The sequence below is a fragment of the Pygoscelis adeliae genome, unplaced genomic scaffold (genome assembly GCF_000699105.1).
Source record: "Pygoscelis adeliae isolate BGI_AS28 unplaced genomic scaffold, ASM69910v1 Scaffold554, whole genome shotgun sequence".
In the NCBI taxonomy this organism is placed as follows: domain Eukaryota; kingdom Metazoa; phylum Chordata; class Aves; order Sphenisciformes; family Spheniscidae; genus Pygoscelis; species Pygoscelis adeliae.
In genome coordinates, this window is record NW_008824667.1 from 919,737 (window position 1) to 937,243 (window position 17,507).

At 46.3% G+C, this 17,507-nt stretch overlaps 1 protein-coding gene across 2 annotated transcripts; it reads left to right on the forward strand.

The window, feature by feature from the left end:
• The first annotated feature begins 719 nt into the window (after positions 1-719).
• CLDN18 (claudin 18) lies at positions 720-16,830 on the forward strand. 2 transcript variants are annotated; one of them, XM_009322888.1, is made up of 5 exons: positions 720-939; positions 14,046-14,210; positions 15,452-15,557; positions 15,921-16,031; positions 16,653-16,830. In XM_009322888.1, exons 1-5 carry the CDS (start codon positions 720-722, stop codon positions 16,828-16,830), a joined length of 780 nt encoding a protein of 259 aa, XP_009321163.1. The 2 variants fall into 2 exon arrangements, with proteins under 2 accessions (XP_009321163.1, XP_009321162.1); XM_009322887.1 differs by lacking the exon at positions 720-939 and adding an exon at positions 9,374-9,593.
• The last annotated feature ends 677 nt before the right edge of the window (positions 16,831-17,507 follow it).

Sequence of the window (17,507 nt, forward strand, 5' to 3'; positions counted from 1 at the left end):
TACCTTTGCTTCTATTTATTTTTTCTCCTTGGTCTGTCTGCCAGACTTGGTCCTCCCACAGCAAACTACAGGTTCACACCATTCACTTTTCAGCAACTGTTGCCTTTCCCGTGGCTCCCAGCCCGACCTCACCAAGCAACAAGGTCCATATGAGCATCTGCTGCAGCAGTGCACTGTCCTTCACTATATGCTATCTTCTTTTATACATTATCCTTTGCTTAAGTGTTTTGGTTGAACAAACATCCCCAGATAGAGGCCTCTCCACTTGGCTCAAAAGCATCATCCCTGCCAGGAAAGGATTAGGTTCTCCATAATTTTTATCTGTTTCATCTGATTTAAGCGTCTCTGTGGTTGGCCTCCTGGAGCATGCAGTTGCTTCTGCAGAAGCTCTCCCCCAGCTGTTTCAGTGGGACCCACTGGTCCCTGTCTGCCCATGCCAGCTGCACCTCTGCCTGGAGGGAGAAGGTAAACAGAGAGCGAGGTGTTCACGCCATGCGTAACAAACGGCTCTTGGTACCGAGCGAGGAAAATTATCTCACCGAAAACAGATAAAGGGAAAGGGTAGGTTTGTATGGCACAGACCAGACCTCTCCTGACTCCCGTCTGTGACGTAGGCTGTGCCTCCAGCTAAAAGTCCCTTCTGTCCTGGCTGCCTGCCCCAGACCCGGCTTGTGGAGGCTTGTGCACGTCGAGGACCTGCCTAGTGAGCACTCAGCACCATGTCTGTGACGATATGCCAGTCCATGGGCTTTGTGGTGTCCGCTTTAGGAATAGGAGGCATCATTGCGTCAACATGCATGGACCAGTGGAGCACCCAAGACCTATACAATAACCCGGTGACAGCGGTGTTCAACTACCAGGGCCTCTGGCGCACGTGTGTCCGGGAGAGCTCCGGCTTCACTGAATGCCGTGGCTACTTCACCATCCTGGGACTGCCAGGTAGGGCTTGCTGGCGGCAAGGGCAGAGAGGTGGGAGGGCAGAGCCATGGGCACGTCGCCTCCCACCGATGTTGCCAGAAGCTGTGTGTGAGTGGTGGTGATGGGTGATTTTCGGTGCAGAGCAGGGAACCAAAGTTTTAGTCAAAAGGGACATCAGGTGCTCACCCCGTTTGGAGGACAGGTCCCTTGGAGGCACCTCAACCCAAAATCCCTCCCATGGCCAAGCTGAGGTTCAGCAAAACTCATTACAGTTGATTATGCATGAGGTGTTGTCCAGGCAATACACCCAGGGCAGTGGCTGCTCCGTGGGGGGATTCGTCCCCCGTGCTGTGGCTGGCTTGGGTATACAGTTCTGCCCCAGCTGCACGGCTGTGCGTGGCTTCCCACCAGAAACCACTAATATTCTTGGCATCAGAGAAGATCCTTTTCTAAGAGGATATGTCACAGTTCAGCTCACTGTATTTCTGTACGGGCTAACAACACCAGGCTGGATTTCTCCCTAATTCTCTTTTGGTTCCAGTTTTTTCTTCCACGGGTATCAATCCTGTCCTGGTTGTGCCCACAGTATCTAGGGGTGCAAACAATTAGGTTACAACAGGATTATCTGGATTTCCTTCTTGCCTTAATACAGTGAGAAAAAAGGCACTTAGACTATTATATCCATCTAGCCTCTGTGCTTTGGCACAGCAAGAAAGGAGGGAAGAAGCCAATTATATCAGCAAATCATTGCAGAACTTCTGCAAAATGGCATTTCCAAAACACACAGAAATAAGCATTGTGCACAAAAATTGCTTCCTGCCTAAGTAGTCTATCTCTGTGCAAATCAAACCAGTATAACCCAATGCAGCTGTGGCTTCAGACACCAGTAGGAGGGGTGTTTCATCCCCTCAGCTGTATTCCATGTCACTCATCTCTGGATCCTCGTTCCCAGCTGGCATTAGCTGTACTGCAGCATCCCCGTGCAGGTGCCAGGGATGCCCGTGAGCATCTTCCTCTTGCTGGAGCCGTGGCTTTGAATGCCCTTGTTTCTTCACACAGAGTCTGGGGTGCACACATGCATTTTCCTAGAAGTACAAGGGCCCGATCCTGCCTGGTCATGCAGTTGTGCAGCCCCTAGCAAAAGCTGTGCGTTGTAGCTGGTAGAAGTGAATGTAGGATGACATCCAAAGAGGGATATCTGTGCAGGGCTTGTATTCGCACACTGCTATCACAGACAGTAAAGCTGAGCAGTTTCACCAAGGGAAAATGCATGCAGCAAGGGGCAGGACAGCTTGGTAAAACTTGACTCCAGCAGGCTAATCGCTTGTAGGTAAAGAGATTAAAGTTGCTATATGAGGAACAAATAGAGGTGTAAAAAGCAAATCCTTCCCACGCACACATACGCCCATCACACACTGCAGAACGTTCTCAGTTCTTCAGCTCTGAAAGCTTAAAATTACAGAAAATGTAACTCTACAGAAGAAGCAATTAAACTTTTCAAGTGTTCAGCTGTGGGAACTACTTTAATCTTTGAAGAAACCAGAATACTTGAGATTTGGGAATTTTTTTTTTGTTCTTTCAAAATACCTCCATTGCTAACCTCAGCACTACAGTGAAAAGCTAGAGTGTTTTTTGCAATTCCCAAGCCTCCAGACTGGTGTCTGTAGGGTGGGTATTAATTCACTAAAATGGAAATACACAGCAGTGTTGAGGGGATGGATTTCCTTCATTTAGCAGACGGGCTGCGTGAGATCAGTCTGTCCTTCCTCAGCTACGTCCAGCAAGCTCTGCAGCTCCCTCACAGTTGTGGACAGAAATGGACATCCTATCCTAAATGTCAGGGTTTCTAATGAACCGATCATCCTAGAGTGGAATTACCATGTGTGTTTGCTGGGCTTATTGCAATCGCCTACAAAAAGGGATTAAAAAAAAAACGCCCAAAGAATAAAGCACAACCTTTAAAAATAGATGTGGGTGAGACCCTGAACCCCCTGAAGTTGCTGTCCTCATCCTCAGTGGTGTTGGAGAGTCGGTGCCTTCCCTGCCAGTGTGCAGGTATATGAATATTTATGTGCTTTTGTCCCGATGAGATGATTTTTGTGACTGGTGCTATCAGCACTGCCCTACAAAATGAGGTGGATTTTTTTTCCATTCTTTTTAATGAACACGGCTTTCTCTTCTGAAGTCACTCCCTTGCTCTCCCCCCTCTTTTCGCTCCTGTTATATATTGTCTGACACTTCCAGTCTCTGGAGAAACTGGTGCAAAAACAAGCGCCCCACTGCTGTGCTTTATAGATTGGCTCCGTCTCCTGAATTCATCTGCTCCTACGGGCATTTCTTCCCACCCACCACCAGCGAAGGGCAGCTGTATCCTAACCAGAGGGGGAGAAAAACGATGCTAAAAATCAAATTATTGATTTGCTAAGATATTATTTAAGTGGATCATTCCAGTGTTTATTTTAACTGTGCTGCACCTTGATCTCCATTAAACTCCCCTTGCTAACCACACCATAGTTAATGGTTTGTCAGCATTTCCATTATAAAACACTATTTATTATTCTGACAATGGCAATTTATATTGGGAACAATAGTGCCAGAGTGGATAAAAATAATAGGACTCTAGCAAAGCAGCGAGGTGACCTGAGTACGTCAATGAAGTTTTGGTTTCCGAGGATTTTTTTTCTCAATCCCTCACTCCCATAGCAAAGATTAAACTTGTCTTGCCCATCATCTGTCTTCAATTTAGTTGGGAATTTTAATTTCAAATAGATTGAGGAAAAATCAAGATAATAGATGAAAATGAGAAATAACACAGGTAGTTTATGGCTCTCACCCTTGCTGCTTGGTTATAAACAGTCTCTGGTGAAGTATGTCACTTGAGAACTAAGACTGTTTGTTCTGATTTTGCTTTCTCTTATTATTTTTAGCTGCTTGCTTTGGTGCGTCGGCAGACCTTACTGTGATTGTCTGGAGGACACGATCTGAATTTGAACACACAAAAAATAGACAAGTAGCAATAGCTGAGCTCTGGCAGGGCTGGTAGTTTCACCCAGTGCGGAAGTCACAAGGCACTTTCTGCTAAAAGGAGCATTTTTCAGTTGCTTACAAGTTTGCTAAACTACAATAACATGGGCAGTAATTTTCCTGTTGGCTGTCTTGGTCTCTTTTTTCCAGACCTCTTCAGCTAGGCAGGTTCAGCCATTTCTGAAAGGACATTTTGTTCTCAAGTCAAAATCCCTTTTGACCCTTTCAGAAATGCTGAGGCATCTCTCTGCTGTGGAAAAAAAGGCTGCTGACTTGAAAAATAAGAATATTTTTGCTTTTCCAACAGCAAACTTTGAAAGTCTGAGAGCACACTGTTAAACTTCTCCAACTAGTAAAAGGGTATGTGTTGCTAGAGAGGTCAGAGTAAAAATAGCCCATGGGAATGTAATCATGACTGTCCAGACTTTTGCATAAAACAACTGCTTTCAGTTTTGCTGGTGCAGGGTAGCAGAGATACGTAGATGTTCCCTGAGGTGAACTCATGTCTGAGAAGTCTTAATGTTGGCGTCTCTGGATTTTTTTCTTCTATCGGTGTTCTGACAAGATTTTTTTTTAAATTACATACAACCAACACACATTTTGTGGCATAACCCTAGTAAAACCCTTGCTCTGGGGATTTTAGAAACAGGGCAGCCCACTGGCCAAGGAAACAGCATCTCTGCTCCCTGGAACTGTTTCATGCCTGAAGTTTGTAAGGATGGGGACTGCTAATTGCCATGTCGTGATCCTCCACTCGTGACGACCACAGCAAAGTCTCTTTCAAGCCCTGCTTGCTACTTAAAATCCTTTAACCCAGCCAATTCAGCTCCAAATTTTGAAATGTCCGCAGGCAACTGCTGTAACCTGCTTAAGGTCTTTCAAGACCAAGTTTCATGCACAGAAGGGTTTAGGTGGCCCAGGTGGGCTGGAGACTGGATATAACCTACCAAGGGTGCGCATGAGGCTGCAGTGGGTTTGCACTCACAGCAGGAGCTGAAGGAGGTGTGTGGGATGGGAAAAGAGCTAATGTGAGACCCTTAGAGAGGTCTCGGGCACCCCGATCCCCAGTGACACTCAGGGTGGGGAGAAGTGGCAGAGAACCCAGCAGGGGATGTCAGGAAGCTAGATGCATGCATCACATCCTTGCTACTGTCTCGTGCCTTTATACCATGAAAGGACGAGAGATATGAAAAATAATCCTAAAGGATCTGGCTGAGGGCCAGAAAAGGAGCAAGGCAAGGGGAATGGCAAGAGGCTGTAGACATGTGGGGCTGGGCTACAGCTCATAGGCATTTAGGGAAGGACGCAGCTTCATGTACCCCAGCTCTGCTGGAGGACCTCAAAGGCCCCTCTGGACCACCTGAAGACCAATGGGGTAGAGTGGGTCTGAGCTGGGATGGGGACCTTCCATGACCCCCTTTCCCCACTGAGTTTCACAAAGGCAAGTCAGCCCTTCTCATGCTATGGACTGGTGGACGACACGCTCCTGGAGGCTGTGGTCATCACAACAATGGAGGGACAGAAAGAGAAGGGTGGGTTTGCTTTGTTTCAGTCTGAACAAGCTGGAATTGACTGGCAGGGTGTGAGCTATATTTGCAAATTTTAAAGTAAACATGAGCTGTAGGTGATTTTTATGGGAGAGGTGGTGATAACATTCAGGAGTTGCAACGGGCCCAGTGAATGGTTTTGAGATAATATAGAGTCAACGCCTGGGTAGATAAAACAAGTATGAGCTGAAATAAAGGTTGCAGAGGGGAGTGGTCACAAAGTACCCTTCCTTCTCCTAGTTTGGGTAAACCACTGGAGTTGTCCCAATACTCAGAGTGGGAGCCCTGTTCTCTGTTCCTTGGTGAGGAAGCTTGGCCTTCGCAAGAGCTGTCTCCCCACCATGTCCCTCCCTTAGCATTATCACGTGGCATGGCAAGCCCTCTGGCCCAAGCATTCAACCACCTTGCTGAAGACAAGCACATGCTTGGAGAGAGATCCCCATCCTTCAACGACTCCTGGCTGTAGACATCTCCCAGGGGTGGCTTGAGATGAGCATCAGGTTATGGTAAAGATGCTTAGACATGCTCTACAGCTGTCCTATCACCCAACCACTTTTCAGGTTGTGCTCTAAGCCAACAGTTCAGATAAAACTCCCAGGTGATCTTCTGTTATTGGGCTGGGTGCTGGGAAAATGCGGCGATGGGTCTTTTGCAAAGGGAAACATATTTTTCCCTATCATGAGTGGCTCAGAGACAACCATTAAAAATAATCTTAAAATAAGAACATTTCAGAAAGGCAGAGAAAATGGGCTAGGGGAAGGGTTGGGATGGGAACAGGTTTGTGGTTTTTCTCCAGAACTTTGCTTCAACCAACCACTGAGGAAGGTATTTGTGGGAGCTTTGAGTTCCCAGTGTTTACAAGTGTGATGCTAATCAAAGCGTGAGAAATGGCAAGCAGCTAATGCCGTGATGGCTGGTTAGCACCTTAGGCAATATTCTTAGGGATGAGCAAATAGAACCCCCCCCAAAAGCACAATAATCCTTCAAAGACGGTAACATCTGGAGTGCTAAGCATGGTTGGGTGTTCGTTTGCCTTTTAGCTGACTGCAGCATGACCCTCGTTACTGAAGTTGCTTTCTCAGCTCCATTTCTGGGGGGGAGCATGCATGAGGTTTCAGGGGGGAATATGCAACCCTGTGCTGGTTTATCCTCTTCAGAGACATGATTCAATCTGGCCCTCAAAATTGAAGACAGACTGGTTCACCCGGGCTTTCATGCATACCTAGAGACTGTTGATATTTTTTGATTGCTCCACCGTTGCTCTGGGGTTTCAGTGCCCCTGAGTAAGAGGGATGATAAGTGGCATCCCCCACCAGCAGGAGAAAACTATATCCCCAAGGAAAAGTTAGCGAGGCAGCACTGCCTAGGTGGCAGACTCTGGCTCAGGGCACAATTAGGGGCAGTCCAGGGCATGGCCCTCTTTCCAGTAGGTATATTCGAAGGAGCAATGGGGTTCGGGGGTGTGAAATGGTGGAGGCGGAGAGGAGGAGAAGAGAAGGTCCTTATTGGCTTGAAGAGCTGCTCCAGCTGCGTGCAGCCAAAACCAGCAGAAAGGGTTAGAGGAAGGAGTGGTTGCTCCCTTCCTGGCAAAGCAAACATGCGGGCACGGTGCCTGGGGGGGCCACCTCCACTGGTATTCATGAAAACACCCAGATGTCCAATTTAGCAGAAAATATAGTAATTTAAAAAGTGCTAAAGAGTTTTGGAAAAAAAAATCTGGAAAAAAAATGTTTGCCCTTTGTATTCTCCCCCCCCTTTTCTTTTTTCCTCCACAGGGGTTATTTTTAGCTGTGACCAGTCCATGGGTCCATTTTTCTGTGCAGCCCTGCAAGCCGTTGCACACTAATGATGCAGGGTGGCACCACCCTTGGGAATAGGGGTTATGTCCCAGAGGAATATCTGTCCCTGGGACATAGTTTGAAGTGATCTAGCCTGGAAAAAGTGATCTGGTCTCCTACCACTAGATGGCAAGAAGGCGGCAAGTCCTGGGGCATGAAGAAGAAGAGGAGTCCTGGAGAGCTGCTGAGGAGCATCAGGGCTTGGGTACAACCAGCTTTTCTGGACTGGGACACAATTCTGGCTGTGGGGCAGTGAAGGATGGGATGGAGAGCTGGCCATATTACTTGTTTTAGCACTTATTGTCCTCCCAGCTTCTAGGTCCTCCCCAGCTCTTCTTGTCCTCCCAGCTTCTAGGTCCTCCCTAGCCCTGATTTATCACAAAGCATTATCAAAGATGAGGAATGTTAGTCAGCGTGCCCTCTCCCTCACTGAGGATGAGCAACTCGTACCACCTCTGGTTCTTGAGGGCTCACTTTTATGTTTTTTGTTCATGCTATTATTTTTGCTGGCAACTTCTGACCTTTAGATATGTTGGAGCTAGCCCTTCCTCTGATATAAACTTGCCAAAGTCAGTGGAAATTACTAAATTTGAATAAAATTGCTGGAAGCAAAGACATCTTGTGCCTGACCCAGGAGGGCTTTGGTGGTTGTGATTTGTGGCCACTAGACAGGTGAATTGTGCTCTGGCTGCTACAGCAGAGTCCAGTGCAAAATCATTTCTCTCTGCTGCCCACCAGCTCACTGCATAGCCACAAAAGCAAAAGGGGTGTCCTGGGCAGTTATTCTCCAGAAGGCAGAAACAGTAGCCAACATGTAATAACCCCATTGTAACTCATCAATCCACAGAAATCAGCCTCTCTTCTCTTCATGGTGGCTTTCATGTAACTTCATAACCAGGCGATGATATTGACGGTGCCTATGGCACAGAGCGGTATAAGGACTGGTTAAAGTGGGAATTTGTTTCTAGGTCAGGACTGAAGTAAATCAGTCGGAGCAAGGTATTAGATGAGAATGGATGAGCATGAAGTCTGGAAGGTCCTTGTAACTCACTGCACTCCATCGTCAGAGTGGCACGGTGAATTTATATCGCTCCCCTGAGCCCAGCACTCCTCCACTCTGCAAAGAGATAATTACTTTCCTAATTTTTATATCCCCCACCCCTTTTTCCAGGACCATCCCCCCAGCCAACATATAGACAAGCACCTGTAAAAAGGCACTTTCCAAATGGTCCCTGTGCCTTCCCTCTCCTCCCCACATTGGTTTCAGTGGGGCCATGTGACAGGTGATAGGGATGCAGATGGGAGGAGAACAGGGTTGCAGGAGCTTTGCTCGATCAGTTTGGGGCTCTTGGCTTGGTGCCCTGGGTTGTACCATGGTCAGTATCCGAGGCAACTTCAGTGATGCTTGAAGTGGCTGCGGGCACCCGCCATGTCCCTGTTTGTTCTCTGTGTTGAGCCGGTGGCCCTGCATCCTCCCACAGAACTCACCGCTGGCATCCCTGTCTACCACTGTGCCTCTTGGCGGACGCCTGCATGGGTGGCCGGGTGTAGAGATGTCCCTATCTTGGCCTGACGGCAGATTTTATCCCCCTTTGCATAAGCAGAGGGACAGGGAGGCGGTGACCTGGGCTAAGTGCTGAGTTCACCTGGGAACATGGTCCTTCCCTCTGCCCCTCTCAGCACGTTTGCACCATGCCAAGCACGCAGGAGAAGCCTGATGGACAGCAATGGGTTTCGGTGGGAGGATGGCGCATGTTCCAAGTGGGTTGCCCAACACTTGACGGAGTGTGGCTGCTTAGCTGGGGAAGGACAAGCACTTCTAAAGGACAAAAGCTCATATCTCTGGCCCTGCCAGCACAAACCTACCTAGCGAGAGTGAAACTGGACTATCTTGCAAAAACACTTTGAGCAAACACACCGCTCAATGGAAAGCATCTGATAAGAGCTGCTGCATTTCTGGTGGCTCAGTCAAGAGGACCTCGGTGCTTCCATTAGGTCTGCGGCTTCATCAGGGCTGTCTCACCTCCTCTCTCCTGGGGAGACACCATGTCCACGACCATCTGCCAGGTGATGGGGTTCATCGTTTCATCGCTGGGTGTTGCGGGGTGCATCGTGTCCACTGCCATGGATATGTGGAGCACGCAGGACTTGTATGACAACCCAGTCACGGCCGTCTTCCAGTATCAGGGACTGTGGAGGAGCTGCGTGCGGCAGAGCTCTGGCTTTACAGAGTGCCGGCCATATTTCACCATTCTTGGGCTGCCAGGTAGGGGCAAAAGATGCATCAGTTTTAACCCAGGAGCTCTCCTGTAGCTCTGCACAGTTTTCATCCAAAGCAGGAGCAGATATCTTAAAGCACTTTGAGTGGAATAACATTTCCAGGCTACTCAGTGTACGAGCATAAAAATATGTGCATATTTGTTACCAGAATAATACCTTTATTCAGTGGAGGTTACACCTTGGAGCATGTGTAGGTAATCTCTGAATGAGCATTACAGGTTCAGCCCCGTTGCTGGCATAAATCAGCACAGCTCCACTGATGTGAAGAGAGTGAGTATGTTTAAACCTGCAGATATTCTGTCCCTTTGAATCGAAACACAAGGAAAACAGCTGCATGTAATTTTGCATTGTTATCAGAATAATGTTTTCTACAGAAAACAATTTAAATTTTTTTTTTGAAAGAGAAAACTGGAATTGAAGAAGTCTGCCTGTGAGCAGCATGTGTACAAAGGGCGAGAAGGGGAAAGGTGTGCTCAGTCATTTCATGTTACCTGGGGAGTTTTAGTGGTTACAGAAGTAGGTTGCAGAGGGGTATTACTTTCTCGTTTGCTTGCTTACTTTAGCAAAAAGAGCTGTTTTTCCCACCCCACTGCATGTGAGGGTACTCCAGTGGTTCTGAGCTAGCTGGACCCATGGGAGGGGAGCAGCCAGCCTGGCTCGCCATGCCTCCCTGTGACCCGTCGTGCCTGTGCCCTGCCAGCTAGCAATAAATACAGCCCTGAGAGTGTTTTTCACTCTTGGTGCACAATTGCAAAGAGGTACAAGCAAGCACTACTGTACATAGGCCTTTTGCATCTGTTGATCGGTGTAGAAGAGATCCTCAGGGATGCCAACCTTGCCTCCCTACTGTGAGGCAGGAGGGAGTGCTTTGCTGAAGACCAGTCTGTTGGCTGCGGTGTTTGCTTTTTGAGAAAAGCCCGTGACCATCCCGAGGGGTGCGATGGAATAAATGTGTTTCTGTGTACCCAGCTTCAGGATTGCTAGGCAACTTCTTTTTCATTTGGAAGAGCAAAACTGATGTTTGGAGTCACTTCTCCTACGGGACAATTTGTTTTAAAGAATAAAGAATATATTTATTAAACTATATATACAAATGTTGATCAATATACATACATATCCTTATAATGCTGTGTGTAGGTGATTGTGTTTTAAAAGAGCAATGAGGCAATGGTAACCATCAATTTGATGCCAATTTATCATAACCAAGATTTTACTTTTTATGTTATTTTTAGGTAATATAGCAATAAGGAAACGTGCAAAGCATTCACAGGCATTTTCAGTTGTGCCTTAGAAATATTCTGTCAGTTTTGTTCTCTTTACGTGTCTGTTTAGTTGATGGGTACCTTAAAAAACAAGGAAGGAATGCCCCTGCTCAAATTTGGTTAACTTAAACCTCATTTTTTCCCCTAAACTGTCTATATTCCATTAATCATAACTAGTCATAAAGTTAGATTTCCACCTTTGTATTTTGTATTAGTAACAGAAATGCAGGTGATGTTAGTTTAGATGACTTTAAGTTGTTTTACTTCACTCTCACTACTCACAGCAATACTGGGGAAAAAGACAACTCTCCAGTTTCACTTACATCTGAAAAACACAGTGATGCAAACTGTGGTTTCAGATCACTGATGTTTATTTTGGTGAATAAGCTTGCATTTTTACTATTTTCTAATGCCATTTTCTACTTTCTACTACTTTCTACTATTTACTATTTTCTTCGTATGGAAATCAGGTGTGCAAAATGAGCAACCATATGTGTGCAGATATGAAGAAAAGTTATCCTACCTCATGCAAAATGTGAATGCAAAACGGCAGGTAATTTCTGTGCTTGACTTTAACTATAGGGCTGTTTGCTACCCAGTGCTTCTGATACTTTTTTTTTTCCCCTTAGTCTCCTATTTTGTTTGTCTAAGCCCTTCTACTCCTTCCTTCTAGGGGAGGTCATTCACCTTTGGAAAGCAGCTCTATTCAGAGGACTTTTGATAGATGCCAAAATTCACTTGAAACTGCAGTGCTCTCTTTCCAAACAGCTCTCACTTTCAGTCCCATGAGTCAAGGGAAGAGGCCTTCATGCCACAGCAGACCCGGGAGCACTTTCTTCTCCTTTCTGACCCTCTGGGGAGATGGTGCATAAGTCAGCCTCATGGAGAGAGGAATCACTGCTGATGGGTATTTTGCATTTTCTCTGTTGCGCCCTGCTGTGTTCCTCTCTCTCCCCTTTCCAGCAGCTGCAGATTGCTCCTTTTCAATGGAGATTCACCACATTGAAGGGTTGAGACCACCACAGTGATGGCACCTATGAACCATAAGGTCTGTAGGAAGCATCCCAGGAATGAAGGACTGTCTTGGGGACAAGGACCTTCTATCACGATCCGTAGTTAAACATTGGAACAGGCTGCCCAGGGAAGTGGTTGAGTCACCATCCCTGGAAGTATTTAAAAGACGGGTAGATGAGGCGCTTAGGGACATGGTTTAGTGGGCATGGTGTTGTTGGGTTGATGGTTGGACTCAATGATCTTGGAGGTCTCTTCCAACCTTTAATGATTCTATGATTCTATGATTCTATGCTGCTCTGGAGTATCAGCCTCTCCTGCCTGCCCTGAAACAAAAGCAGTTGCAAAGAAACTTAAGTCGCTGTAAAGACAAATGTGTATTGTGATTTTCTTCTTTGCAGCTTTCTGCTTTGCATCAGGTGCTGTGTGAACAACCTTTGAGGGCTGATAAGGCATATCCGCCAGCTTCTTGTTCTCTGATGAATAATAACTAATGAGCTCACACCTGGGGGCTGATGCATGGAAGATTGAAAATCTCAGGCTCGTTAGCACTTGTTATCAGCTGATAAGGGCAAATTGAGTCATAAGAGCAGCAGCCCCAGTGGGACTGCCAGATGGGAGAAGGTGGTGTACTCCCAGCCTGTGGGATGGCAGACTGCTGGCTTCCTTGTGCATCATGGTGTCAGTGTGGTTCTGCTCTGGTTTGTGGTACCCCATAAGCAAGAAGACCCACACGGACACCCCAGCACCCACCCTTGCCCTCCTGGGGAGGGTTTATAAACATTTTCCTTCTCCCTCCCTGTGCAAGGCCAGCAGGGTCTACTCCCTGCTCTCCTGCACTAGTGCCTTCTGCTCCAGTCAGGCCATACAGGACACTTGGGCACCATGGCCATCCTGGCCAGCCCAGCAAAAGGGGTGACAGGCAGGCTAAGTGAAGTCCCTGGGGCTGCAGGATATGTTGCCTGCCCCTCTCAGTATGTCACAAACCCATGTCATCTTCCCTGAAGATGGACGGTCATGTGTGGGGAGCATCAAAGCCAAACCCAGGGCTGCAAGAGCTCATGGGAGGGCAAGAAGAGGCTGCAATTCATCCCAGCCAAGTCACAACAGCCCTTGAAATACTTTCGACCATCCCCTCCCAGTGCTCTGCCAGCCCTGCCGCCTTCCTGTCTCTGCCAGGGACACGTGCACAGGCGGGGAGAAGTGTCTGGGGCCAGCACTGAATTGCAGGCGAGATGGGATATGTGCCACCTTATTAGAAAATCATCTTGGTATTCAAATGTATGGCCTTTTCCCTTCATTTCTCCATTTTAAAAGATGCAAGTATCCCTTTGCTTTTTCCCCTACTTTTCTACTCTGGCCAAGAAGTGTCTGGAGGGTTTTTGCTACCTTCATGATTGACAGCAGCGCTCAGCTCCCACAGGCAGGACCGACCAACATCACAACCTGCCTCCAACCAAGCATTCCCACCTTGACAGCAGGCTGCTAAACAAATTCAGGGCTGGGGTATTTGCGTGTTGTATTAATGAATGTGGTCAGATGTATACAGGACTGATATTACAAAAAAACATGGAAAGGATATGCTGGGGGAGGTCATTGCCAAAGCTTTGTTGCTCTCCCTTGGTGTATGTGTAATGTTTGTCAAGGTGATTTTCTTCTTCTCCTGTGCCATGCATTTTACTGTAAAGCAGGAACATACAGAACTTCACTTTGAGTCACACAGTAGTTGGAAATACCATGGATAGCTGGGTGGAGCTGTCTGTTTTCATTGCTGCTTGGGGAATAAAAAAAGCTTTCTCAATCATTTCAGTTATGAAACAACTCATGCTTATCCCAGGTGTACCCCAGCTCAATTTCAGCTGAATAAACTGCTACCGGTGCCAATGAACATATACAAAATTATGTTGAAACCATCAAACTCTTCCAGAAGTTGAAAAAAACAGCCACATTTCCAGAGGTGCCCCATAAAAAAACACTAAGAGTAGATCTGGTGCCCATTTTCCAAGGCATAGTCTTTGCTTTCAGCAAGTGAATTGCAAAATACGTTCAGGGTTTTCTTCTTTAATATTTTTATTTTTAGACAGAAACAATCTTTAAACACCTCCCAGGTTCTGATGAATCTCCTTTCAGTCGCTCAGCGTGGCTCTTGTCAATTTGTTTTGCAGCAATGTTCCAGGCTGTGAGGGCCCTCATGATCGTGGGTATTGTCCTGGGCATCCTTGGCCTCCTTGTGTGCATTTTTGCTCTGAAATGCATCCGTATTGGCAACATGGAAGATTCTGCAAAAGCCAACATGACTTTGACCTCTGGCATCATGTTTATTGTTGCTGGTAAGTGGGTGGTGTCATGTCTTTCATGTGCAAGGCATTGTGGTTGCCTGGAATTGAGGACTGGGTAAGTCTTCATGCACTTCTGGTCATAGGTAGCAGACGCTCTGAAGCAACCCAAAGCGTTGCTGTTTGCATGAAGTTATTGGTATTTGTCTTCCAGCCTGCGCTTCTGGGGACAAGGGGTTTCTACCTCTCCTTAGTAAAAGAAACCCAGAAGTTTGTATGGGACAGAAATATGGAAAGCTGAAAAAACAGTCTACAGATAAAAAAGAAATTAAATCTCTTAATTTGTTATATGTATATTGTTGTTATGTACTATTTATTGTTTATACATAATAGTTTTATGAAGAGTCTCAGGCTTTATACATAATAATTTTATGAAGACTCTTGGGGTTATGGTAGTCTATCTTGTAATTTTTTAGTACTTTGGTTTATCAGGGAGGCTGCAGGATCCTCTTGTTAATTCTCAGACGAGGGAAACTGCAAACGCTTAAGAACAGCACTTACAGGTTCTCCCACACTTTATTGCAGATGAGTAATCAAATCAAATCCATACCCTAATGAAGGGAAGGAGAATGTCCCTATTTAAAATCCTTACAGTTGAACAGCACTTACTTTTGCTGGGTTACAAGACATGCAATGCAACTTAAAGAATGTACAATAAGTACAAGTTGGACAGAGGAAACCATCTTCTGCAACACAGCTTTAATTTTGCACTTAAAATCTATTGTTTTATCGATCTGAGTCAGTGGGTTGAGAATTTGGCCAATGAGGATATTAGAAAAGCCCACCATGCATTCTCAAAGAGAGGGTGTCTAAAACGATGATATGGCTGACTCTTGGGATGGGACATCTCTTGGTGGAGTCCATGGATTTCAAAACAAGGTCCTTAGTCTCAGCTAGCCGAGGAGTTGGGTACCCACGTGCCATGGTGGACCTGGCCCTCGATCACACCTCTGTGAGCTGGGGGTTGTGATTCTTCCTAAAATAAGGGCTGCTTTCAGGACAGAAGCGTTAAAGACTGACACTGAAGTACCATGATAATGATGGCTATAAGGGGACCTGAGGCAAAAGCACCACTGATTGCTCAGTCCCTCCCCAGAGCTGTGAGTAATTGGGTTTCAGGAAAGAGTCAGAGGTCTTGGTGGGCGTAGTGAGGATAAATAAGACTATGGACTCCAGAAAAGCTGGAGTCCATAATTACTATGTGGGTCTCAGTCCGCCCTTCTGTCTGATCTCAGGTCTGTGTGCCATCACTGGAGTGTCTGTGTTTGCCAACATGCTGGTCACAAACTTCTGGATGTCCACGGCCAACATGTACCAGGGAATGCAGAATGTCCAGAACAGGTAGGTGATTGTCTGGCTCGTGGTGCTCCAAAGTGCAGATCTCCCTCAAGTCCAGGGTGTGCTGCAGCTGAAGGAAAGGCAAACTCTAGGTGCATATTAGTCTGGTCCCAGGACTTAGAAGATTTATTAAGTGTCTTTCTTATCTGCACTGGAGATAATTTGTTCAAGCAAATTGGCTGGGATGTCTCTGTTCACGCAGCTCAAGGAGGTAGAGAGCCCATTGACTATGAGCCTGCAGGTGGGATGGTGCTCACGGGAACTTCTTCAGGGCCAGAGGGAGAATGACAATGTTCAGTGCATTTTAGAAGAAGCAGACTAGACCACTGTCACAGCACTAACCAGCCACATCTCTGTGTTTTGTAGGTACACCTTTGGCTCAGCCCTCTTCGTTGGCTGGGTGGCAGGTGGCCTGGCCCTCATAGGAGGCATCATGATGTGCCTTGCTTGCAGAGGGCTGATTCCAGAAGAATCCCGGTAAGCCTATCCGTGGTAGACATGGGAAGGTATTGCATGAAGCCTTGGGTGTCGGGATAGCATACAGCCAGCTCACCACAGGACATGTCTATGCATAATACCCCTGTTGCAAGAGTTACGATGATACATCTGTTTGCCCTGTATCATGGGTCAAAAGTGACTGTTTCCCTTCCCTGACTGCATGACTTGCAAACAAATAGAGAGGGCAGGAGAAGGAAACTTTAAAATCTAAAATTTGCAATGTGCTGGCTAAGTCAGGCCCATTAATTGCAGCTTTGATTGCAAATTGCATAGCAGATCATCAGCAGGTGTAGACTGCATCAGCTGAGCTATGATTTACATCAGGTAGGGCTTTGTAAGCCTATGTAGCTGGTTATTGTAGGTGGGTCCTTCACTCAACCAAGGATTTACTCATGGGAAAGAAAGTGTAAGTTTATGAAAAAACATGAAAGAGACTTGCAGCCTGTCCATGGAGGGTTGGCTCTGAGCTTATTGAATGGCTCCAAGTGATGACACAGTACGAAGTTGCCTAAAATCCAACAGCAAACAGGAGCACCAGGTGCAATGTTGGGTAGTCACAGGCGCTCCAGTGGCTGATGCCATGTTTTGTGTCTCTTTCAGTTACAAAGCGGTGTCCTACAATGCATCGGGGCGGAATATCTCCTACAGAACGGGGCCATATAAGGTTGGTTCAGGGTATGAACCTGAAACGAAGACTAGGAAGGGTGCAGGATATGAAGAAGCTGCTCAAAGCGAGGATGGAAGACGCTCGTACCCTTCAAAATATGACTATGTCTAGTAGACTTTCTGGGCTTGAGATGTGCTCTCTTTTATAAAATATTTTTCACTTCAGAAGCAAAAAGTATATGCAAACAAAGCAGTCTGTAAATAGGATTGTGTTTTCTATCATGTTTACCCTTCTCTGAGGTTGCATCCTAGCTTGTTATGAACATCAGTTTTATTTGACTGCCTGTTAGTATGCCTACCACAGGTCTATAACAAAAGTAATGCCTTTTTATGCTCTCAGAGTAGAATAGTTTGCTCATATTTTACATATAAACTCTGATATCCAGGACTAGGATTGTGCCTTGTGCCCTTTTCTAATTCTTCTAATAGGTTAAAATTCCCATTTAATAACAGCCCAGATGTAAAAGCAATGCTACCTCATTGCCTTTTCCCCTTTGAGCAGGCTTTCATGCAATTAGGCAATGTCATCCCCCACTTTCTCAGAGTTTAGAGAGGTAAACAGCATCCTGTGACCTTGGTGTCCTCTGTTCATCAGAAAAAACAGTGCTTTGCTGAAATGGTAGTGTATCTTTGCTCTGGTTTTGTCACCCAATTTTTTTTTGGAGCAGGTTGAAAAGCAAAAATTATAATCTAGTAGTCTCCTGTATTATTTTGCTGTGTATTTTAAGTAAATTCAGTTGTGTCCCTTTGACTGTGGCCAATGCATACAGATCCCATAGTCATGGCATT